A 26,179-nucleotide genomic window follows, 5' to 3' on the forward strand; every position below is an offset into this window, starting at 1 on the left:
CAAGTCTCTAAGTAGCCATTCTAAAACGCTTTATGAATTTACATATTGCACAGAATCAGATCAGTCTCGGGACGTGACTATTGTTCTGCTCAGTGTTCGTGTGTCTACTTTGTTCTATGAGTAATCTTGGCACAGCTCCTGACTGGAAACAGCTTTGATAGCAACTGTCCTTCACCCACGACATGCCAAAAAGCCCCAAAAATGTTTTTTTTAAATCCAGTCAGACATCAAACTGATTTTACTTTTGAATCATGGTAAAAGTATCGCTGAAGGCCAATTCAATGTCAGGCCTTACACATGAGACAGGCTATTCTTTGCTCCCTTTGCTTGTCTATGGCTTCCTCTGCCCATGTTGGCAGGTCTTAGTTAATGGCATTGTTTTGTAGATGGTTGGCAGACGATATATCATTTGTACAACACGTTTCACACAGGTGCTAAAGATACTTGGGCCATAATCTTCCAATGGATATTTTTCAAGGTCTGTGGTATATGGACTACCATAAAGTGTAGGATTTAATCTTAAACTGATCTTGCTCAACACGGATTGGCTGAGAACTTTCAAATTGATTGGCTACTGAAATAAGCAGGTAGCGCTCCTTATCCTATTGTAAAATGCTTCTTTTCACACCACCTGAGTGACAAAGTCTTCATTTAAAAGTTAAATGGAGTGTTTTACTGAGTTTTTAACTGCTCATAAAATGGTGCATTTTTACAGCAAACTCAATACTGCAACATATATTACAACATAAAAGGTTATAATTTCTGTGTGCGTATATATATATATATGCACATACTTGAGTTGCTGCCAGTCTGAGTCTGTGACATCAGGCTTCACATTTTCTCTGTCCTGACTGACCTCAGGTTTGACTGCCTGGTCCAGCATACATCCTCTAAATGGTGCAACTCTCCATTTTATATCCTGGAATCACTTTAGATAAACTAAATACAGTCAGCTTAACAGAGCCGTTATATTTGCAAGTGGAATCTGTATGCTTTTATTATTAAAAATAAATTAATTCGAGAAAATGCATTTTAAAGTAACATGCACTTGTTGGCATTTTTGCCCATACTCTCAGCTGTAGTTGCCTCTAGGGCACTTGTATTCTGTTTGCTGACTGTGTTTTATTTGTCTGTGTATTTACATTGCCAGTCAAATTGAGTGCTCTGTATTCTGCAGCTGTGTGAATAGGAGGTAGGGAGCATACACCAGCTACAGCATAGGCCAGCTGCCAGATGGCTCCATTACACACATACACACACACACACCCAACTAAACACACATTTGTCCATCGTGGCACACACAGAGCTGCAGGTATAAGAACCTCGAATATTTCAGTCTCTGTCAGTCCTTTTTATTTTTGTTTCATTTTAGCTTACATGTCAGTATAGTAGCTGGGTTTAAGAACACGGGCAGTTAAGTTAAATACACAGATGCCGTTTCACTCATGAGTTGATCAATGTATTTTACTGACACCCTCTCATTAATTAATAAGAAAAGACTTTGAAGAACGCAAGCCTGGAAAAAGAACCTCCGTGTCACTTCTCAGCACTCCCAATTCTCAGGAAGATGTCAGAACCCCAGCCGCAGGTCCAACCTGAAAACAAAGATTTCTGTTAATTCACAATACCAGAATCAGAGCAGAACAGAGAGAGGAGGCCAGCCCCCAACCTAGAACAACGTGAAGCCCCTCGTCTGCAGACGTCTGCACAGCTGACCCTTTCGGCGCACCACTTCATTGCCATTGCAATGAAACAAACAAACACGACTTCAGAAGTTTTCATTGAAGCAATTTTTTTTTTTTTTATTAAAATCTTCCTTCTTTAGAAAATAAGCATCTAGTCTATGTTCAACATATGGAAAACAGAAAGCCCCGAGGACACATGAGATGTAGAGGTGAACAAAGCCGGTGAGCTGGCATACATTTACCCCAAAGCCAGTGGCCCTGACCTGTTCTGCTATATGGTGGTGGGGAGGTTAGTTTCACAATGACATCACTGATTGTCATACGAGCAGTGGGTTTCGCCTTGATTGTCAGAGCACAGTCATACTTATTTCCTTCCTCCTTATGCCACAGGCTGAGGTTATTTGCATGAGGCCTGAAGTTTCCAGCTGCAGCTCCGCTCACTACAAATTCAGGACAAACTAGGCCCACGATCAATACAGATACAACATGTATGCCACCTACTCATTTATTAAGGGAGTGCCAGCTATTAAGAGCACCTGCCAAAGAAATCTCAATGTCGGAAAATGATGTGGTGTAATTCATACAATAAAAAAATTAACTGGATGTGAGAGGACTACAAATAAATAAAATTAACAGGCACAACAAGGCATTGACATAGGACTGAACCTGAACAACAAACCGAAAATACATTAAAGGATCTTCTGGAGAACGGATACATGGTTTCTGAAATGGGGTAAAAGTATGTCAGCTTCAGGGCAGACATTGAAACACACAAGATAATGGCTTTAAACATATTGGTACACAGTGACAGAAAAATCTCATAAAGCAACAAATTTTTTAAATATATATATATATATATATATATATATATATATATATATATATATATATATATATATATATATATATATATATATATATATATATATATATATATATATACACACACACACACACCCACACACACACACACACACATACACACACACACCCACCCACACCCACACAATTTATCCCCTTATACTGGAAAACTAAAATATGAAACGTGTACCACTTACATGGAATGCTCTGATCTGGAAAATACAACAAAGATTTCTTGGTTGGAATAAGGTTGTATACTGAATGTTCCCACGTTTTTGCATTTTTACAATAAAAAATTAGTTTTTTTTTTATACAGAATTTAGAAATTCACAAAATAAATAAAATGTGTGGCCATGAACTGAATCTCGATTTTATATCACATATATACTGTATATTCTTTATTCCATGGCATTCGATTCATATGAACAGGATTGGAGTATAATGGGGAAAATACTCTGCCTTTATAGCAGATAATTTTGGAATATGTCTTTATACTCTCAATAGATGGTAAATATGTACAAACAAGTCTAAATTAACTGTCTCTTGGGACAGGAAATGCCCATTTCCATAGTAACACAATGTTGTAAAACTCTGTGTAATACGGTGCGAAAATATCCTGGCCAAGGCCATGCTAATGGGTTTTGTATGTGAAGCATAATGCACAATCCTATGAGTCCAAAACAACATTGGCCTTCAGCATTTTCCCCCTCACATAACCTAAAATCTAAAAAAAAAAAACAAAAAAAAAACACAAGTCTCCTCGCATTCCTGCCATTTCCAAAAGGCACTCTTTCAGTCCAAATCCAAAAGGCCACACTTCTGTTTCTGCATCACACTGAAGCATCCTTATCAGCAAGAAACCACTGGCAAACACTTCCCACCTCTCGGGTTTTGAGAGAATTCATTCTTGAGCCTAACGTCTATGGAATGTTTTTTTGTTTTTTTTTTGGTTTTGTAGCGACTGTCCATCAACACTTCCCCCAACTTCTTTTGGCCCCTTTTTAAGGGGAGTGTCTTTAAAACCGCAAAAGGCTGTGGAGATGAAACTGATTAAAACAGACATGTCTGAAGTGGCACAAGCGGTGAAACTATCCCTGGTGTGATAAACGGCTGCTCTCTGATTTGGGGGGATGGTGAGGCAGGTGGAATGTGGTACCAGAAAGGCAGCCAATAGAACTCTAGCACACAACTATCCCTTAACATTCAGATTTAGGCACAATATCACAATAAATGTGAGTAAACAATAGTCCTTAGTCTGCCAGCAGTTTTCACTGAATTTATTTAATCATTAGGTGATTGTGTCCACAGTTTTGTGACCTGGTTAACTTCTTAGGTCTCAGAGAGCTCCGGCTTTACCTAGATGAACTGGGAAATAGTGACGAGCATTTCCTCTAACTCTTTGGCTGTGGCCTGAGGCTGAAGGGCGACCTACTCCTTCACCTCCAGCTCCTCCACAGGGGTGAGGCCCTCGCTGGGGCTGCTGGCCAGCTCTGAGCCCATGTCCGAGTGTCCGTTCACCATGTGGCCCAAGCTGGTGGCGCCCACGATCACGGTCCTGTGGCTGAGCTCTGCCACCCCCGCCTCCATCTCTTCCTTGCAGAAGTGCGCAGCCGGTGCAGGGCAGCCGTCAACCAGGGACTGGAGGTACTGTGGGTCCAGGATCTCCTCTTTCACCTGCAGGCCCTGCAGCTCGCTAGGCTTCAGCACGGTGGCGATGACCGTGCCTGGCTGCTGGGCTACCACCGGTTGCCCGCTGGCGTTAAGCGTGACCAGGCGGGTGAGGCCGTTCAGGGAGCCAGCCTGCTGCACCGTGGGGCTGATGACACCGGCGCCGGCCGAGCCCAGGCTGGACACCAGGAGCTGCTGGGTGGTGAGGCTGTCTGTGGTCAGAGAGGCAGTCTGGATGGTCAGCACATCTTTGCTCCCAGGGCTGGAGGAAGGCACTGTGTGCAGGATGACTCGCGGAGGCGAGCCATGGGTGGAGGAGTCCCCATTAGCCAGGACAGAAGAGAAAGGCACAGTCTGCAGGGTGACTGGGGCTCCTCCCTGTGGTCCAGATGTTAGGACAAGGGGAGGCATGTTAATTGTCCTGGAGGGACGAGAGAGACAGACGTACAGATACAGAGAAAGAGAGAATTTACTTGAACAGAAACAACTATCTGCCTGAACCACATTAAATTAAAGAACGTGGAACATCAGTCTGACCTGTCCATAAGTAACGGTTATTGCAAAAATGCCATTTTCCTATCTCACAGACGATGAGGAGTCTTCTTCTCACTATGTAATGTTCCATAGCTATATGAGCAAAATTCTACCTATTTCTCCTTTAAATATCGACAGGAGCATACAAATATACTGAATATACATGTCCAGGCATCAATACATGAATACAAGAGCACAGTACTGCCAATGTACTTCGCATGGTTATGTCTGTTGCATATTCGCATATATGCCTGTGTGGGACTCTGCCTCTCTTACCTCAGAGCCTGTGTGGGAGCAGGGACGGCCGCGCCCTGGTTGGGCTGAAGCACGTGGACCGTCTGCAGTAGTGACTCGCTCTGTTTGCCGTTGGTGCTCTGGTACACCAGGTTGGGACTCTGCTCCCGTTTCAACGACTTTGCGTGCGTGTGGCCCGAGCCCTTCCCCTGGGCGCGCGACGCCCCACGGCCCACACCTCGCCCGTGAGGCGTGGAGCGCTGGCCTCCGTAGACGGGGCCCGAGTCTCCACACTGGCCCTCCTCCTCGTCAATGATCACCAGGTCAGAGGGCATCTCCTTAAACTGGTAAACAAGCCTTTGGCCCTCAACCTTGGCCAGAATGCCCCTCTGGTAGTAATACCTAAAGGAAGAGAACAGGGAAGAAAGCAGGAGGGTCAGGAGGTGCGTTCCCACTCATCTCAGTTTTCCTACAGGGTCGGGACACGCCGACGCTGGGCTTACCTGAGGGCTCTTCCCATGGTCTCGTAGTTCATATCAGGCTTATTCTTGTGTTTGCCCCACAGCTTGGACACAGCCTTGGAGTCCACCAACTTAAAGATGCCCTTCTCTCGTTGCGTCCACTTAATATATTTGGGACAGGTGTTCTTGTCTTGCAGCAGAGCCAGGAGAAACTCCCACAGGTAAATTGTGTTACCTATATTAAGTGAAAGAGGGAGAAAAAGGGATATTTCCAATTCCTCCGTCGACTCATTAAAGTCGAAACTCCTAAAAAGCTAAATGCTCGTCTATAATTCACACCCTATTCAGGGTTTATTTAACAAACGGAATTGGCAGAGGTGCAATTATGGTATTCTTGCCCATAACCTTAATAAATCAATTTCACTCCAGCCTGCACCAGGCCTGGAAATTAACTAGAAAGGCCTGGCAGTAGATTGCTCTTGTTTTCCACACGCTGTGGCCAGAAGTGGGTAAAAACAGCAACCCCGGCAGCAGGGGCTGGACCAAGAGCAGCTTGGCATGTCAGCATGATGTATATGCATGCGGCCGGCCTCCTCTCCGCGCCGGTCCAGGGCCCCGTGTGTAAGGGCCCCTATCAGGATGCCATCGATGTGCCCTCCAGCCCGCTATCACTTTTATTTCCCTCACAAGCAGTCCACTTTGAGAGCACCTCATCAATTAAGCAGCTGTGGTCCAACCCCTCCGGAGCGGCCGAGTTTATCTATTGTGAGAGTGCGTGTGAGTTTTTTGTAGTAGGACTTACCTTTGCCCTCTTTGCTCTTTTTCTTCAGCGGGAGAGCGGGATTGGTGATGGGCGAGCAGGATCGCACAGCTCTGGGTTTGCGCACTGCACAGATGAGGAAGCGGGTGTGGTTAACCTCTCTCACCTTTCGAAATTCACATTATATGGATTGGTGCTCTTATAAATGAGCTTAATCTGATACTTCAATTATTTATTATAGAGCTACAATAAACTATCAACTATTAACAACTATTTATCAGATTATTTGATTTCCCTTTTGAAGTGTATGACTTAATTTCTATCTATTATTTAATAACTCTATTATCGTCAGATTAGATACTCCCATTATTGTGGGTCAACATCCTCTAGCGGTAATAGTCTGTAACTGCAGTACTTTTGTTTTTCCTGGGTGGTTTGGAGGGACTCTTCTGAGGAACCTCATCCATGGAAGATTCATCCAGAGAGACGTCCATGCAATCTGGTCGCAGAGATATGTACGTCAGGTCGGTTTCCAGCAGAGATCCGTAACTGTGAACTATATATAAGGGAGGAAACACATAACAGACAAATTAAAACAGTGTATTTGATCTTCAAACCTAATTAGGACATATGCTGATATGACTGTCATGAGGGGAAAAAAAAAAAAAAAAACACCATTATGATAGAAGTTGAAGAAGGAAAGATTTTAATTATGATATCTACTTGTTACGTTTCTACAACAGGAGAAAGTCCCTCTAAGAAAAACCCCTTCAAAAGAGGTTTTTTCTTGAACTCTCCTGCCAAGTCCCTGACCTTTATGGACAAACAGAGCCAGTGAGTCAGAACTTACTCATGCGCTTTTCGTCCAGGATGTTGTTGGGAGACTCCATGTTCAGCAGAGCTTCAGCTGCCTCTATGGTCTCCATGTTATCTTCTCCTCCTGACACGGGAGTCTCCACTAGAGCCAAACGAACGGGAGCTTGCGTTAGACCCATATTTATGTTCCAGCACACAAGGGCATTCTTTACCTGACTGGCTAGCAGAAACCCAGCAGAAGCTAGATGGTTATTCCAATCACATCTGTGGTGTAATGCCTGGGCCAGACAGTGCCAGCAGACTCACCAGACAGGCCTACATCTCCCACCATAATGTTCTCCTCCACGACATCCTGTATTGTGTCTACCATGATGCCATTGGTGACCTCGTCAGCCTCAAGCCCTGAATACACCTGCATGAGGTCAGCAGCAGGTACCTGCTCCACAATCACTGCCGGGAAGACTGATGGATCGTCCAACTGCCAGGGGAAAATGAGCGCACACACACGTACACACACGTGCACACACACACACACACACACACACACACACACACACAAATTAGAAAATATGCACCCGATGGTGTTCGTATTTGATTTACACAGACTGCCTAGTGAGGGCTTTGGATTCCAGTAAGGGTACACTGTACAATAAGACATTATTCACAGGGCAGACGCAGCCTTGTGTTATATCAATAGAGGTTTGGTGGCTAAATGAAGTAAACAGACAGCCTTGTGATTCCAGTGAAAGATAATCAGGCTGGCTGGGGCTCCGTGCCAATCCTGGGAACTTGTCTCTGGGCCCTTCATTTCCACTGCGGCATTCCTGTGTGTGGGTGCGGTACATAGCAACATGGCACAGGGAGGAAACACAGGAAATAGCTGGTGCTGGACAACAGACCCATAAGGCACTGCACCGCACCCTCCACAGCTGCGTTGCTAAAACTCACCACCAGGCAATGGTTCAAGGCCTGCCTAGCTTCTTCCTCCCCATCTTCTTTCTCGCTAGTGTTGTTCTGTCTTCCTTCCTTTCTATCATTCATTTTTACAGAATGGACAGGCTTCTGTAGGACGAGTCAGTGGAGTCCATTGCCCTGCATGTTCCCTTTGCTTCAGTCAGCAAAGCTTGTGCGCTCGCACGCGCTCGCGTTTGTCTGTCCAGCAGAATCTCTTAGTCAGCCTCCAGTAGGATGTGAGACAGCGTTTTCCATTAGCTCTTGGGCAGATAGTTTATGAATGAAAATGAATGGAATGAATCCTTTCAGGAGCGATTGCCTTTAAGAAGATTGTTGACATTTCCTATGCCAGTACAACAGCTGAGTGTAGGAGATGAGGTTAATATAGGCTTAAGCCCTGTATGGCGATCAAGAGGATGTTAAGTGACTACATTACTTTCTGATAAGCAGCCAGCAATATGTCCTCATGAAATAAAAGTACACACTTGCCTTAAACCACCAGAAGGTGGCGGCAGAGAGCAAACCAAGAGCCTAAACACAGGCTAAAACAATGTCTGTTTATTGGAAACTTGTGAAAATATGAATAGATTGGTACAGTTGAGCATGGGAGATCCATCAGAATGCTGTATCCCACTCCCATATCTATTAATGGAAGGCTCACGCACAATGACTAAAGGCTCTTGGCTGGAATCTCAGTGTTTTTCCTTGTCCTCGTCTCAGCACAAGTCACTATTGTTATGGCATCTTCCACAGGAATTTGAGGTGTTTGCATCTCCAGAATTGAGGCCAAGGCCAGAAACATTCAATTGCTACAGATTAACAGAGCCTCCAAACCACTACTACAGATCACTGCACGCACGCATGCACACATGCACGCACAAACACACGTCTGTGTCACATAACTAGGTGTCCAGCTACAAGAATTTAAGGCTGATCTCAGTGCGCTGATGTGAGGCATGGGGGAGTCCTAGTGTGTGAGCTTCTGAGAATACTTCATTACACATCTACATTCTGGCATGGCCTTGTCCTCAACCCTCCCAGTCCTCCCCTTCTTCTAGCTAGGGACATAATGCTTTAAAAAAATAAATAAATAAATATATAAATAAATAAACCTTCCCTTTTCGGTTACATCGGAGCGAAGACAAACCTCTGATCCCATTCGTGGACGGAGCGTGTGAGACAGCGTCTCCCCTCTACCCTTGGCAGACAAGGTTATCTAAAGCAGATAGATGGGCGCCATTGACATTCTTTATGGCAGAACTGATGTGATGACGTGAAGGCCCGAGCCAATGGGTGGGGCATTCTCATCTATTATTAGATAGGACTGTGTGGCTTCGAACTACTCATCTGATGAGCACGTTTTGATTGTTAAGTTTATGATTAAACTTTACAGACCTAGTTTCTACATGGTGCCTTTCAGTAGGCCCGCTTCCTCATCACTGCAGTCGACCACGTTTCAAAAAGGGAAATATGAGATAAACATCGGCCATTTGCATAGCCAAGTTCCCTGTTCGTCAGCCTGAGCAAATGTTCCCCTCATCTGAACAATCTTCTGCTTCAGCTGACAATAAATGCTTAACCGTCGTGCTCACCTCACCTGCTAACACTGCTCAACGTGCCCCGTTTAAGCCAGGGCTACATTGAGATTGCCCCGCTGGTCCTCAGGCTGGTACAACATCGTTTTGGCTGTCATTAATTGATGTCTTTACTTACTGTTGTAATTAATGGCTGCAAAACTCAATCCACCCTGGCTGATGCTTAGAGCTCAGACAGCTGGACATGTACATGCATATAAATCGGCATATACATGCACGCACGCAGACACACACGCGCACGCATGCACACAAGCACGCACACACGCAAGCAAGCACACACAAGTACACACAGTCTTATACCAACAAACATACACGAAAACACAACTCTATTGTTATCACTGGGAGTTCAAACGATATTTGAGAAGTGCAAGGGGCCGCCTGGTAGGACACCCAATGTGTTCGCTTGCAGTAACCCAGTAAGAACGTACAGGGAGGGACAGAGATGCTGATGTTATTTCAGAACAATAGTAGAGCTCTGGGTGGAACATGTCCTCGCTTCCACACACCACCTCCCAACAGGTCAGGCTGGTTAGGCCTGAAATCCACCTCCAACTCGCAGTCCGCAGAACCGAGCAAAGAGAGTGCTGTCACACTGCAACCAATCGTGACACACTTTAGACAGAGACACACACATACACGCACGCACAGACATGCAGGCATGCAAATGCAAAGGCTAAACGCAGCAGGCACACAAACAGCAGACCCGGAGCAGGCTCCACCTTCCAAGAGGAGCCGGTTCAAATGTACACAAATATTCTCAGCCTGCTTGTCTAGTTAAGCTTGGGCAGCTTAACGGATGAAATGAATTCATATAAAGTGAAAATCTGCTTTAAACACTAAAGGTTAAACTGGCAATATTTTGAGCACATGATTCAGCAGAAATTTGGAGTCGACCCTAAACTGGTTAAGCTGAAAAACGTCACGTTTTCACATGGACCGCAGATGCTACATTTATTTCAGGGAGAGCTTCCGTTCACGCATGCACCCGCGCACGCACACAAACGCCCATTCTCACACTTTCCCATTTGAGTTCTGCTAGAATGCCCCCCCCCGGTTACATCAGCAAAGCTGGCATCAAAGGCCTGGACACTCAACCAACCCCACCCCCAAAGAGAACTCAGCACTTCTCCATTCTAAAACAATCCACTCTGGAGAGCAGCACAACAAAATGCACAAACTGACCTCCACGAAAGGAAATAAAATGCAAATGCTAAAGATGAGTTCTACCATGTATTCTGCATATATGTTATATAACTAAATGTTCTGATACTGGAATATGTTCTTAGCCTGCGGTGAAAACTGGTGTACACTCGTTTGGCTTAGGAACACGGGCGTGTGTGTGGTGTTGGCTACCTGGTTGATTTCATCCATCCCATTGCTGGCAAACTCAAAGACGAGCTCGTTGGGCTGGACCGCAGTGGTCATGGTGCAGCCGTGGGTGGGGGTGGGGGCGCGGAGGGGAGGGGAGGACTCAGACTGACAGGCGGAGGGTTCCCGTCTCTCCAGAGACTCCCCAAAGCGCTCCACTCTCCACACCACACCTGGTACAGGAAGCGTTCGAAGGAAGGCGCACAGCTGAGGTAATTTTGCCACCTTCACGAAACCAGATGCAAGAGGGTATGATGTCGGGGGGGGTAAGGGGATGGGGGTGGGGGAAGGGCTGTAGACAGGTTCCCTTTTTGTCTTTTTGCACCCTTTCCCTCTCTGTCTGTCTCTGTCTTCTTTCGCCCCGGTTGCCCTTCAAGAAGGGGGCCGGCGTTCGGCGCGGTGCGAGGGCTCGTCTCTTTCTCTCAGGCTCAGTGCCACTCCAGCTGCGTCTGGGGCATCGGCACCTACAGGACGGGAAGAGGACAGACAAAGAGAAAGGGAATTTCACATCAGCCCTGGGTGCTCTGACTCCAAACGGGCCACCCCGCGGTCCCTCGCGGGAGCGGCGGAGAGCGACGCTTCGGCGGTACCGGCCAGCGGCAGAAGCTCCTCGGCTCACTACGTCGACCGTGCGTCTGCTCGCCAGAGGCTAGAGGTTCTGAGGATGTCTGGCTAGGCCACAGCTAAACAAACGAGTGGAAAAAACATACCCTGCTTTCCAGTGACGCGTCCATCGGCCTGTGTCGCCGTCACACACACGCCATCACCCGTTTATCATAACGGCCTGAAACGAGATTTTAACTTCCTCTACCATTATGGGATTATTGAGGGTGCTATTGACTGGCCCCATGTTTGGGTTAAGAGAAGCTGGAGTTCCCATACCCATTATTAATTGAGTCATACAGGCAGCAATTCTGTTTCCAAGTCGCACATTCACACATTAAGGCTCAGTGGTAACAAACAGCCCTCCCCTACTTGTCTTAGGGAGCTGGAGGGAGATGCGATCGGTCTCATCACAGGGACTCTCAGGATAAGGAAAACAGGAGGCTGTTTAACAAGTAACCCAAGCAGAGGATGTAGTGCAACCAAAAACGCGTTCTTCCAAAAGTACACATACTCCTCAAATCATTCCGACACTCTCTCCCCCGAAGGCACCGGTACCCTTCCCAGGCAGCGGGAAGGTGGGACCAGGGAGTAGGCTTGGCCGGAGTCGGGTGGGTAGGGGGAGGCACCTCTATGGCCACTGGAGAGTCCTCCATGGCAGGGTGGGGTTTGTTTGCTTTGGAACAGACAGAGGGGGTAGAGGGCGCAGCTCAGACAGGGCCAGGTACAGTACAGGGCTGGAGGGCAGCGAGACAGTTCCCCCAACCCCCTACTCCCACTCCACAAGGTCATAGAGAGCATATGACTGGACTACACCGCCACTGCGGGGTTTGGTGGGGGGGGGGGGGGTCGTCTAGGCCCAAGGAGCACTAACCTATCATTAGCCTTCACCAGAATGAATCCCCCAAAAGCAAGTCACTGTTCCCACGGCTACATCTGGAGCTGGCTGCTTGTTTCTACTGGCTTGTGCAGCTCATATGCTTATAAAGCTCTTCCTACTACATGGAAATTGTGTATTGCAAAAAAAGTATTATGCAACATCTTCCCCCCCAAAAAAAAAACACCTTTGGGGCTATAAAATGGTCTTCTTCCCTGCAGCATGTCACATGTGCAATGCATGGTAATGAAGAATGGAATTTACAAATGTTTGGAGTACAACCTTCAGCAAAGGATATGCAGTCATTGCTAATGCACTACTCTTGGAGCCTCTTAGTAAAGGGGAGCACACAAACAAACAGCCACAGACTTCCCCCAGTCTCTCTGCCTGCTAGGACACCACTGACCCCTGGGCAGCCTCCACATCCAGTGCCAGTTGTCAGAAACTGGAACCAGTTTAGCCTTGCATCATTTAACACAGGCTTAGAACCCAGCCCATCTCAAACTTTCACTTCTTCTTTCCTTTTGTTGTTGCTTCCAGTAATCAGAAGTGAAAACCAAGCATGGAACAGCAGTAGGCGTCACAGCCAGCCATCAGAAGGCAAGGCGTGTCAGCTCTGTTCGGCCACACAGGCTCTTCAACACTCTGCTGACATGCTTTGAAATACATGCATCATTCACACCTGAACTTTATCTGCTGGCAAAGGAAAGTATTGACTATTCAAATTGACTGAAAAGTTTTGTAGACAGAAAGACTGATGTGTTTCTGATTAGCATACGTGTTAGTAATGATATGACACGCGTGGTTGTGAACACGCATTTGCGCATATTACTGCTCCTCCTACTACTTCACAGCTATGAACAAGAGCGGCAAAGTGGCAGCGTTCAGCCGGTGGTCTCCGCTGCCGCCGCACCAGCCTGTGATCGCATCCCAATCACATGACAACAGCAGCCTATGAATGCATCCCGTGCACATGACAACGGCAGCCTTGTTATAGGCCACAGGCAGGTTCCCAGGCGGAGGGCCAAGCAGGACTGCAGCACGTCATCAGGGCCAACCAGGAGGGAGAGGCTACAAGCCTGCTGGAGACTTACTCAACATGCAGGACTCTGGTGAGCAAACAGTCTCCAGGGTGGGGCTCTAATAGAGAGCCTTAGAGGCTACAGGCCACATTACACATGCACAAATGGGGGGTGGGTCATGTGACAAGTCTAACGTGGCACTTTTAGAAATCTGATTCCCTGTCCTAATCCCCTTCCCCACCAAAGACATGCAGACTTCCCAATAGGGCTCCCGTGCTCAAGCACAATGCAGGGCAGGTAGCAGAAGTCATACTAATAACCGCAGTGGCTCAAGGAACAACAGTCAAATTGAAACTGGGTTTATGAAGAAATGTTTTTCCTCCAAAAGAACCCTCTGCCAACTCCCCCCCCCCACGTCCCCACTTAACCTCCTCTGCTGAGCTCATTGTTGACCATGAAAGGAGGCGATTTAAGTCAATCGACTCACAAAAACATGAGTCACTCTTCCAGAAGAATTCCAACATGGAACGAGCACATTCAGGAATCGAGATTGAGACAAACCTAATCAGTGGTAAGAAATTCGATTCGATATGTGGCATGATAGTCAGCTGATGTCACGAACAGAAGGCCTGAAGCAGAGAGATTGGTAAGACTCCCATATATGGGGAATGACATCATGGCCACAGTGAAGTAAGCTGTTTTGGAGAAAAACAGTTCTTGGATGACTCTCTGAATAGCATGGGAGAAAAGGGGTTTTTTTTTTTGTTGTTGTTTTTTTGGTTTTTTACAGTGTATGAGAGCATGTGAGAGGGCATGAGAGAGAGAGACGAAACAAGTGAAAGACAGTGTGCAAGCCAGCATGAGGGGAGGGGAGAGAGAGAGAGAGAGAGAGAGAGAGAGAGAGAGAGCCCAAGCAAGAGTACAAAAGGCTTATAACTGTTTTTATGTATGTGTGATGGTTGCAATGCTGACATCTCAAATGTAAATTTGTCATATCAATAAAGCAAATATTGAACTTGAGAGACAGCAAGAGAGAGGGAAAGAGTAAGAAAGGGAGAAGATGAGAGTGGAGGCCACAGAGGTTTTTCCAGCCTGGCTTAGACACGAGACTGGTATTCCTGGCATTTCAGGACACGTTCTGTCTCCGAGCACAGGTCTGGACGAGGAATGTTCCCAAAAAGACATAAATCAGGCTCCGGACACACCCACCCTACACACTCCAGACTCCAGACTATAGCGTTAGAAACCACACCTCATCTCCACTCCTTATAGAATGAAACCACCAATGACGTCCAGTCAGTGATGGACTGAGAGAACAAGAGAGAGAAAGGGGAAAGAGAGAGATAATAGGAGAAACGGGGAGACAGAAGTTTTAGCTAGCAACAGAGGGAGAGGGAGAGAAAGAAAGAAAAACGGAAGGAGAGAGCGCAAATGGAACACTTTCTATCAGCATGTAGAACAAAGCTTCTGTTACAAGGTCATCAGCTCATGTCAGCTGAACATGGCTGTTTTTGCCCAGTTCCTGTGAGGATGTGACTCAGGCCTCAGCAGTCAGCATGAGGCACTCCTAAGGCATGATAGTGAACACAGGCCCAGAAGGCACTCAACAGACTCTAAAGGCTGGGTCCTGAGCTTCTGTTTTCTGCTGTTTTCAGCTGAGCTTCCGTTTTCTGGCAGCTGGGGCCACCTAACCGCAATAATAGTTTAATATACTCACACATTTTTCAGTTGTCTTAAAATAGCCAGTTAGGTGGAAATTTAGCTCTGTCAGAGGCAGTGACTGATTAAAGCAAATAGGAAAAAGGTGCACAAAAAAAAAATAAAAGTGACCACAGCCACCTCACCCTGCCCTTAAAGCAAAAAAAGTATATTATACAAAGCACAGAAAGGTTACAAATCTGAGAAGCAGGCGCTTTGCTAACTCAACAGATCGAGCGATCTGCAGTTAACGAGTCGCCTCTGAGCGCAGTGAGAAAGGCTCTCCGGAAACTCACACCGTGAGCTAAAGCATCTCTCGCCTCACGTGCCAGCTTCCCGAGCCTGGCCACTCCACGCTAGAAGAAACAAAAGCACCAGCATGCCAAAGCACTTTTCAAAATTACAGTGCAACGTACACTGGAGTTGCCACAGCAAGGGGTTAAAAAAAGGCCCTGGGGCATCCTCTAATGGGTTCCAGCTGTGGTGGCTGAGAGCTGAACGAAGACCAAAAAAACAAACAAAAACCCAAACGCGATGGACAAAACAAAGTGCCCTGAGAAACAGCGCTAATAAACAGGACATTGCAAAGCTCCCCTCCTCTGTCAGTCCCCACAGTGTTGAGACAAAGGGGTCAAGAGAAACCAAGCACAAGACTCTGAATGGAATTTAGGAAGAATGGAATTTAATCTGATCTCTCGCGACTCTTGTACTTTTCCACTGTACCTCCAGGCACTCGGAGCGCAGTACTGAGGTGTGGGCCCCCCAACACCCACCTGAGAGGGGGGTCGTTATCACTCCTCTCACGTCAGCCGGGCCCATGGCGAGCTGCAGGACCGCAGGTATATGGGGGGTGGGGCAAGGCTGAACACACCATGAGCTAAGAACCACCAAAAGGCAGAGTCAGACACCTAAAAAGCCCCAACCCTCCCCTCTTTGTGGGGAGGTATAGCTTGATGGTGCTACTTCAGTAGAGCAGGTACGCACACGTTTCATTCCCCATCAAGTTTATTTTAGGTGAATTGAATCATCCAAAAATGTCCACTATACTACGTTATCAAACATGTAATGTTTTTTTTCAGTCAGAAAGAATCAATAAGACCATCTTCTTCTGCTGTCCTCTAGACTGTGAGGCTCCATTTTGAACTTCAGCTTGTTCGGCTGCTATAGAAGACCACAAGCTTCAGCAAACAAGCACCGCGGTGTGTGAGACCGACAGAGAGTGGGTGGGGTTGAGAGGGAGAGAGTTAAAACAGATGCTGATAAATTTGAAAGGAAAGAGGACAGCCACAAACTGACCTGCGAATCTTGCAGTGACAGGAAATGCATCACTGAGCAAAGGGTTTCTTGCTACTTCCTGACTGTTAGACCACAGAACGAACACTTCTCTCTCACTGTGAGAATGGAAACTTCTCTTCCACTCCCCTGCTCTGTGCTGCTAACTTTGAGGTTTTCAGTCATTACTACTCCTAAATGCTTCCATCTAGCTGATGCTCTCTAGCTGATAATGACTCCTTTCAGGACTGCCTGAAAAGTCTCTAAAGATTGGTAAAGGAAATACTGATGTCACAGTGTCTATAAAGAGAGAGAGAGAGAGACAGACTTTCCACCAACTGGTGATCTTGTATTGTACAGCTTTTAAAAGTAAACACCCACATGGTGTCTAGAAGCCCCCTTGTTCTAGTGACGTGAAACCCCCCCCCCCCCATCTCCACCCAAGCTCAAAGCCCACTACCCTTCAGCGGTTTCATTCATCTTCTGAGGAAACTTTCAATAGAATCCTCTAATTTCTTTAATATAAATCTTTTCTGTCAGTTCAATAAAGTGACATTAATGACCAAAGCTACAGACAGGCAACCAACAGTGTATATTAATAGTAAAATGTTGCAATGTTCAATGTTCAGCAGTGAAATGCAGCTTTGGAGTCTATAAGCTATATACACCATGGGCTTACAGGCTGAGCCTGAATACTGAGAAACAGATCAAAAGGAACAGAGCACAGTTAACTTCTACTCACTTCCTCTCTCTCATCTCACCAAGGTTAGATCTCCCACTCCAGAACACGTAGCTACTTCCTCTAAATGGATAACATGTCTTCATTCAGTGTTGTAAAAAGAAAAAACAAACAAAAAAAAGCAAAAAAAAAAATAAAAAAATACTCCAAAATGCACAATGGTAAAAAGTACAATGGCTTTTTTTCTGCATTGCTATCAAATATTAGTAAATAACTTAATATGTCTTACCAGTAGCAACTCAGCCATCAACTCAAGGAATGTGAACTCTATATTAGTTGACTGTGTGGTAAAGAACTAGACTTAACAGTACTCATAGTAATCTGCTTCTACTGTGTGGCAACGGGCCGCACGCCACAGATAGGAAGAGCTTTCTGAGTTGTGAAAACATGACAGGAAATTGCTGCAGAATACTAAGAAGATGTGTTCTCCAATTTGGCAAAAAGCAAGATTCAGGACATGCAGGACTACATAATAAAAGTCACAATAGCAGTGTTTATAGTTATCAACTTCAAATGTTGTTTGGTATAAGAGATCAAACCATGTTCTGTAAAATGTCGCCCAAATGCCGTCTATCTGTTAAAAAACATCTTATAGGTTTTCTAGCAATATAATTGGTTTCTTGTAATATAACTATATGATACTTTTCTGAATGCGTTTCTCCCCCTTACAAAATGTAAAAGTGCAAAGAATATGAAGATAATGAAGGCAAAGGCAAAAAAAAAATAATAAAAAATTTGCATCAGTGCTGCATCCAACATCCTAAGCATATATTTAGCACTTTCTTTTAAATATCTTAGATATCGGTCTGAAAATGGTGTTTAGATTTCTGTGAAGGCACAGTTCAAGTGCATGATGACACTAGATGAGCAAAGTTTACCCTTCCATGTTAACATCTGTCTGACCAATTAGCATGGACTACATCAAAAGTTACAGCAGACAACCGCAAGGTTTAATAATCAGACTCTAGCCACTGTCCTTTGTTACACTGCATTGCTCCTTTACTCTTCACCAGAAGATCTCATGATTGCAGATGTTCTAATGGCAGTACATGCAGACACTGAAACGCTGCACAAGCACCTCTCATTAAGTCCTTTTAGTCGTCTTCGTTCTGTGTCTGCGTGGTCGCGTAGTTGCTAATGTGAAACAGCGCCACCCCCTCCATCTTGACTCGCCTCTCACGGACGTGTTTACAGCCAGGCCAACGCCAACATGTTACAGCACATGTCTCCTGAAGGGGCGGGGGGGGGGGGGGGGTGCTCTGAACATACCAGGAAACATGCCTGCCTCACGCCCACGTATTCCAACTTTGCTGGAGATAAAAACTCCACCATGAGATTCCTGCATTGTAAAACATAGTCAGGCTGAAGTCAAATGACCTGGGCTTTTTTTCTTTTTTAAAAACGACCGACAGCCCGCATTTAGCATTAAAAGGGTGACCATGTGCGGAGAGAACCTTTCCAGCTTCAAAGTTCATCTTTATTGAAGCTGATGAATGAAGATGTGACAAATTGAACGTCATTAGGGATGCCTCACGGTCATGCCCCCACACTTCGTTTGGGGCGATATGAGGTCACACCAGCAGAACATTTTTAAATGGTTGCCTGGAATCAGTAGAGGAAATCTCCTGGTTGTTACTGAGAGGCGGTTACAGAGAAACTCCACGGAAGGTGGTGGGGCGGCTTGAGTCGGCCGCAAAGTGCCGAGTGCATTCCGAACAGGTCTGGACACAAGCTACGCGAGGTGGCCCTGCGCATCCACCAACAAGCTGCACTGGGGATGCTACTGTTCTCATAGGTTCATGTGACACTGTTCAAGTACATACCACACATATTTTGAAGTGATTCCAGTTCTTACACAAATTCCAAAAGTGTGTCAAAAGCATTCAGATAGATCACCATAAAACAATTTCAAGTAGTCAACTTTGCCTTTATATACTTTTTATGGTTATTTTCTGTGTAGTTCTAAATATAAGCTAATAGACAGCATTTCTCTAATGCCCTGGCCGTAGGCTACTGGAGCTACCAGGACCTTATTCTCTGCCTTTATCTAAATTATCTGTACAATAAACCCTCCACAAATTAAAGCTAGGTCATTCTCTGCTTACATAAGTCTGACACACCTCAGATCAGACTACTTCATAAAATGCTTCGAGACTGGCAAAACCAAATAAAATGACCAAAAAAGACTTTCAAAGTCTTTCATTTTCTTTGGGGTCCTCACACATGTAGGACACAGAAAATGTGTTCATTATGCTGAGTCACTGTAGGACCAAGGTCTGGAGCATACAGCGAAAGTGTGATCACCTGTGTAAATTACTCCATTTTATCTAAAGTAGTAGGGAGAAAGCATAATACTCATATCCATAATTTTTGTTCTTTATCAGGGATCAAAACTCAAGAAAGTAATCTCAAAAGTCATGACAGTGACCTACAAATCCACATGTAACTGTGGTGTCATTCCAAACCACCACAGCAGTCATGAAATTACAGACATCAGCAGAGCGATTTGTACTGCACACAATAATAAATGACCATCGTCAATAAATCACAATAAACTTCTCATGTAAGTCATTAAGATTAAAAACAATTCTTGCTGCTTAAAAATTAAAAAATCCTACTGTGTAGCGAAGGTTTCTGTTCAATTTAATTGAATTTGTAAATATTTGTATTTCTATAAGTCATTTAATTAGTACTACTAAAACAAAAATAAGCAGCATACAATCAACTGAACCTGTAGGAGCCCTTATTACACTATTTAACTGCTTCCATAAATCATGTGACAGCATGAAAAATGAGCTCATGAGAAACTGGATACGGGTATCACCTGCGCCTTTAATGAAACTGGCCAGAAAGAAACAGATCTACAAGGCAATCACTGACAAACACTGGGACAATAAAACACCACAATGAAGTCGCGGCCCCGTTTCTACCATCATCCAAGCTGTCCGAGCTTCTAACATCAAACCGAGCTTCCTATACAAGCAATATTATGAGATTCGGGGGGGGAAGCTTTGTGCACATGACTCCCAGGGGCCATGTGGGAGGATGGTTCATCTCCATTTTTCTGTCCTGAGTATTTCACTTTGTGAACCATATACACAGTATATGGTGGTGGGGGGTTGGCACAGGCCGGTATTTGCGGAGAGATATCAGGTCCAGCAGAGCGCATCAAAGGCTCCCAATGGCACACAGATGGGAAAGACCAACATTCTACCATCATATATGTCAAACCAATCTGTTTTGCCTGAAGCTGCCTGCTTGACTTACACTCCATGTTACTGAACTGAATTGAGAATATACTTTATCCACTAGGTTCATACTGAAAGCAGCATGCTAACATGGTGCAGAGAGCTACTAATTAAAATATACCAACAAGGTACTGAAGTGTGCAGATAAAACGTCTCTTGAGAACTGTGGAAAACACGATGGCAAATATAACCAAGGAGGGGCTGCTGCTTAGGAACAGGATAAGGAGGGAGCGTTTTCAACCATGGAGCACATTTTATTCAATGTGTTGGAAGGGACAGCGCGCACCTGCTAACCTCACCAGAGGAAGACCACCAAAAGCTTCAGGAACCCACTCAGTGACCTGGGCACCTCTACACTGCCAGTCTCAGTGGTAAGTCGGGAAACGCGAGATGCTGCGCTGAGCTGGCAAATCTGGCACCATTATTCAAGCTGATAGGATAACAGCCCAACAGTTGGCCTTATTCACAGTAGCACCCCCACTAAATTTAACAATCTTAACCTATTAAAAAAAAAAAGAAAAAGGAGCAGTTCCATTAAGCTTCAAGACTGAAAATAATGGTTCCCTTTTAATGACAGCGCTGCCACAGAGGTGGAGGTGGAGCACAATGACGGCGGACAAAGTTCCCCACAATTTTCAAAGGCATTCAACTGCTCTGGCAATTTTCCAGAGCTTTCCTAGAACAATGTTGTTTACCACCCACTATTTTTTTTTTCTCTCAAAAGAAGTTCTAGTCAACCGAAGGAATGTTTGCAACATGTTCGTTGTAATGCTGATGTGGGATAACAGGTCTCTGACTTCTGACTTTATCCAAGTACAGTATCAGGGATTGAAATGAAGTAACATTTAAGGGCTGCCTTAATACTTTGGCAGAGAATGAATGGCCTGCCCTCGGTGATGCAGTTTTCCAAATGCATTGGTACTACACATCAATACAAGGAGTTGGGTTGTAGTGGGTTGCAGAAAAAAAAAGGCTAATTTCAGTGTTAGCCTCTAGTCAGTCTCTTCCGTTTTAATAATTTTAAGACATTTGGTCTCTATAACTAAATTGCAAACACAGTCATTACCAAGTATAAATATTTATTGACATTTTGGAAATGTTCTGGACAAGTAGTACACTATAAAATTTGATTAAGCTTACTCACATGTTTTATGGAATCATAAATTCATCTTAAACTGTTAAAGGCAATAGTACTGAAATCTTACACACCTGACCGTATTACAATGTTCTTAAATGGACTCATTTTTGTAAGACTACAAACTGCAAAACAGAGGCCCATTTACTTTCTTATGTTGTCTTACATTTGTATGTATGGATATGCTTACTACATTAATGTTTCAATCAAAACAGCAGTCTTTAAATCACAAAGCATTTTTTTTATTTAGTGGTTTTCATAAATGAAGTGAAAATGACAGTTCTCTTCATCAGAAATTCACACTCTGTCCTGACCATGTTTTTTTTTTTTGGAGCATGACACTTGTGGTTTAATGTTCTATAAAGCACACTCCCCCACAAAGATCCTGGTTGCAATGCTATTTATGTGTTATTCTAAATACTTAACACTATCTGAAGGTGTTCACAAGACCTTACATGCACTGTTTGATCCCTTGAGAACAGCTTTCGTGTATAATAAATTCAAGCTAACCCTGATCTGTTGCATGGTTGGGAGGCAATGTAGCGTTCTGGTGATAGCTGGTGTTATGTTTGTCCCTGTGTTAAACCTACGGATAAAAACTTCACATGGTGTGCATCTTAAGCCCCAGGCACACACACCTGTACATCTAAAATCATGGAAAGTCTTCAAACACCCTGTCTGGATAAAAGCCACTATCAGCATCCAAAACTGCAAAACTCAAGACTCAACTGGTGGCTGTACAGCAAATGAGAGATTGCATCATCCTTCAGGGGAAAAAAGCAGCAAGCAATCCAAATTACAGCGCTAATTCACAGATGAACCTTTTGTGGCAAGTGGTCCAAAATACAACCAGAGGCCTGTCTGAGAGGTTCTGATTCACCCACAAGGAGACCATATGCATTTGTTAACTGTTCCTAGCTGTTTTTCAAGGTGGTTGTATTTCTTATGACTTTGTCATAAGGTACAAGGCAACGTGATGCTTCTATGACTAATATAAGCCATGTACTCTGAGAAGTGCAGCAAGCGGTGTGGTTTGCATGGGAAGTGGTCTAACATGTTAGCCACCTCCTAAAATGTGACGTCTCGCTCATATCTTATGAAACGCACCGATGATGAGTGCAAAGATATCATCCACCAAGGCGTCTTAGGAGTAATTTGAAGAAGAAAACCCTGCCGGTTGCTCCACACGTCGACAATGCTTTGGCCTTTATGAAAGAATAAGCAAAGCTACAAAAACCTTGCCTCTTCGGTTTTCCTTTCAATACTACCTAACTATTCTAAAGGCACCACAACCTGAGTCCTAGAAAAAGTGCTGGGAATGTGTGCCTGTCCTGGTTCCTCTGTGCCAAGCTTGTAAAGGTGCCAGTAGTATCAAACCAATCCCATACTTGTCCTAACCCCACCCTTCCACCTACTCTTTGCTGCATTACCTTAAAGTGTTATCAAAAGTAAGCTGCAACCTGATATTCCAACAATAAAATCCCTCTTCCACAAAACAGGCAGTCTTTATCAGCCTGGGGGAAGGAGAGGAGGTAAACACTCCCTGGACCAGGGCTGCCAGGGCAACGATCGACCCCATTCACTGGCCAGCTGGAGAGCTATAAACTGGCAGATTGCCCTGTAAAACTCAGGGCAAAAGATAGGGGTATAGCGGGTGAGTGTGAGCAGTGTGTAGCCTCCTTAAACAAAAGGTCAGCCGCAACATGTGGATACAGGCCGTTTCTCCCGCTAAATCTGGAACCATGGATTGTACAGTCTGTGTGGACATTCAGAGCTTTTGAAAATGTTTTGTTCAAATGACATTACCAACCATCCTTGCACATTTGTGTCTTTGTTTGAACAAGTTGTTATAGGGGACCAGACTAGGGAAAACAGTCAAACTCCAGTTGTTGGTGAAGATGTCAGCAGAGTCATTCCTCAAATACTATAGGCGCATTCAGATGTTGCACAAATATAGATAAATCCCCTTGCTCTGAATAGGAACGTGCATCTTCGTCTAGTATTCCTGCTACCTAAGTGCTGGGGTGTGCCAGTCTGAGCTTGTTAGCAGTATTCAGACAGTTGCAACACTGAGAAAGGGCATTGCTCAATACAGCTGAGGAGAACATTATGGAAACGTGATGCAAATCTCCCACAGGAACAAGCAGCACATACACAAAGGGAGTCTGCCCAGCTACCCACCAGACGGCTTGACTGCACTCACTTCAATCAAATCCACTCGATCGCAAGAGGATTATTAACATATTGCAATAATGCCATTTTCCATCTAATACTCAAGTTGTCTCTTTTTGCTCATCAGTCATCTCTACCAGACCATGTTTAATCCCAAGATTTCAGAAAATCCCATTTCTGATGAGTGCAAAATAGTTCAGTATGCAAGCCCACTGAACGCAGAAGGTACCAAACATGCATCAAAATGATCTGAAAACAATGACAGAAGACCATCCTTTCCTGAAGAGGAAATCCTTTCAACTGGACCGTCAATTCAGCAGGTCTCTCCGAGTTTCATAAATCTTCCAAACCTATGCCGAACCGTTCAAACCATCACACAATACGCACAAATGAAATGCCAACAGACCACCGTGCAGGACATAAACTGACGCACTGCCTCACATATGGATCCTCATCCATCCATGACAGCCAGCCACACAATACCAGCACAGGAAAGGGAGACAAATAGCATTTCTCAGACCCTGCCATGTGCTACGCCGGACCAGCCGGAGCAGTGCAAAACCCACCCCTCCTGCTCAACAGGCCCTAATGATCCAATTACAGGCAGGGACTTGTTGATGACTCTTTGTGCTGGGAGCCAACCTGACACTACTGCCCACCCCACCCAGTGTGACAGAAACTCAGCCCCAAAAAGAAACGCCACACAAAGCCATTCTCAGCTGCAGGGCCTGTGTTTCGCTTCTGCCTGATTTCAGGTACTGCAGCTCATTTACAATACAAATCAGACAAGAATGGGTGGGGGACTTGACTCAAGAATTGTGCCCATGCAGACTCCTAAACCTACAGGAGTTTTAATAAGACAACAGGGCAATCAGAGGTGACACTACAGTTGCTCAAAACACGTCACGCCATGCGTGGGGATGTAGACTAGGTACTTGGCTAAGAAAAAGAATTTCCCCTAAAGCCCCACTTTACGGATCTAAACAGAACTATTGTTTTGCATCTACAGGAACTATACACCTGTATACCCGAAGTGAACATCCCAAAGTTTTATAAATTTTACATAAAGGTTGTATTTGTATGTATCTAGCACGCATGCAGGATTCCAACTACAGAATACAGAATAACCAAATTATTTTTTTTAAATTCATGTGCTCTGTCAACATCGCATTTGGCACAGTTCCTAAATGTCGTTAGGTCATGGCGTTTTCTGATGCGACTTAGCGTGAATTTAGCCGGCGTCGTTTGTGCGAAGAATGGAAGGTACTGAACCTCCTTGGCATGGGGGCGAGAAGAGGAACACGTTATTATGAAAGAGGAAGCCCAGCCTCACATTCAAGTGCACAAAAATGAAATCAATGTCAGAGTCCATCTATTCAAAGTAAAAGTGGCCTATATAACGTATGAACTCTAAACACAGAACGTTCTAAGGGCACAACTTCACGTGGTGTGTCATTTACCTTTGTATCCCGTTGTAAACCTGCTGGTCTTCAGCATAACAGGATGAGCAACATTCAACCAAGACTCCTGTGATCTGATGTGATCGTGATAAGACGAAATTGAACAGAACTCTAGGCCAGAGGCCATGATGTACTCTAACAGCAGAATGAAACACCATACAGACGAGCAAAGCTCATAGAAAATAATGGCATCATTCAGACTTGGCATTCTACTGTTTCATGCAGCATGTGACAGGCTAATTTGCATATTGCACATATTAAAAATTTTAGGCGCCAGGAAGAATTATGTCCACACAGAAACTCCTAATACTAACTGTCACATGGGCTTGGTCAACAGGCTTGCAAAACACGATTCCCTGCCTTGTTCTAGCAAACCATATAAGGCAAAGACACTCAACGTGAAATGTAATGTATATTTCAAAAGGTAAGCCTACAAAAATTGTATTGAATTAAAAGATATACAATTTCTTAATTAATGCTGCCACAGAATTCGATCAAACCTCACAGTTCATAAAGACAAAAAGAATAAATAAAAAGATTTACTAACATTAGTCAGGTTTCAGGTTCAATAACACTATAAACAAATAACTCAATAAATTTGATGACATATCAACCAAACTAAATAAAAAGATTAAAAACTATTAAGTAAAACCTTACTTTTTCACTAACCTCAGCAAAATAGGTCTTTTTTGTCACACTCCATGTCTGTAGTAGAAGATCTGTCAGGTCTGAATTACAACAAAACTAAGCGTTAAAAAAATGAACAGTGGCAAGCGAAAAAAAAATATATCCAAGGGTGTGTCTAGAGCAAGCAGAGAGGTATGCTGAATGTGTTGAACACTGGCCTGCCCTCTATCTGTCCACTCACATCAATGGTAGATAAAGTTTAAAGAAAAGACAGACAGAGAGCACAATGGCTGCTGAGCAGTTTCTGGGGGTTTTTTCTCTTTTTTTTTTTGCCAAAGAGAAATGCGTGGAAGTGACTTGCTGCTTCTCTTAGTCTGAGTCATCAACCAA

General features: G+C 44.6%; 1 protein-coding gene and 1 long non-coding RNA gene across 2 annotated transcripts; one reads left to right on the forward strand and one right to left on the reverse strand.

Annotated features, from left to right (window-relative positions):
- Nucleotides 1–1,775: 1,775 nt before the first annotated feature.
- On the reverse strand, nt 1,776–26,127 carry elf1 (E74-like ETS transcription factor 1). The gene is made up of 9 exons (XM_081698704.1): nt 25,832–26,127; nt 10,922–11,400; nt 7,326–7,497; nt 7,054–7,161; nt 6,619–6,759; nt 6,246–6,329; nt 5,486–5,678; nt 5,025–5,384; nt 1,776–4,635 (listed from the first exon to the last, which is right to left on the reverse strand). Exons 2-9 carry the CDS (start codon nt 10,991–10,993, stop codon nt 3,975–3,977), a joined length of 1,791 nt encoding a protein of 596 aa, XP_081554830.1. The 5' UTR covers nt 10,994–11,400; nt 25,832–26,127; the 3' UTR covers nt 1,776–3,974.
- LOC145651669 (uncharacterized) lies at nt 11,031–17,142 on the forward strand. The gene is made up of 3 exons (XR_014117476.1): nt 11,031–11,148; nt 12,957–13,528; nt 15,866–17,142. It is a non-coding gene; the product is annotated as an uncharacterized LOC145651669 (long non-coding RNA).
- Nucleotides 26,128–26,179: the final 52 nt, after the last annotated feature.

Source organism: Electrophorus electricus, chromosome 16, assembly GCF_041902795.1.
Source record: "Electrophorus electricus isolate QZ-2024a chromosome 16, ASM4190279v1, whole genome shotgun sequence".
Classification (NCBI taxonomy): Eukaryota; Metazoa; Chordata; class Actinopteri; order Gymnotiformes; family Gymnotidae; genus Electrophorus; species Electrophorus electricus.

Coding starts and splice junctions, on each gene's coding strand:
- elf1 (XM_081698704.1), bottom strand. CDS start 10,993: ATGACCACTGCGGTCCAGCCCAACGAGCTCGTCTTTGAGTTTGCCAGC. Junction 7,498..10,921: donor GGATGGATGAAATCAACCAG/GTAGCCAACACC, acceptor TTCCCCTGGCAG/TTGGACGATCCATCAGTCTT. Junction 5,679..6,245: donor AAAGAGCAAAGAGGGCAAAG/GTAAGTCCTACT, acceptor CACTTAATATAG/GTAACACAATTTACCTGTGG.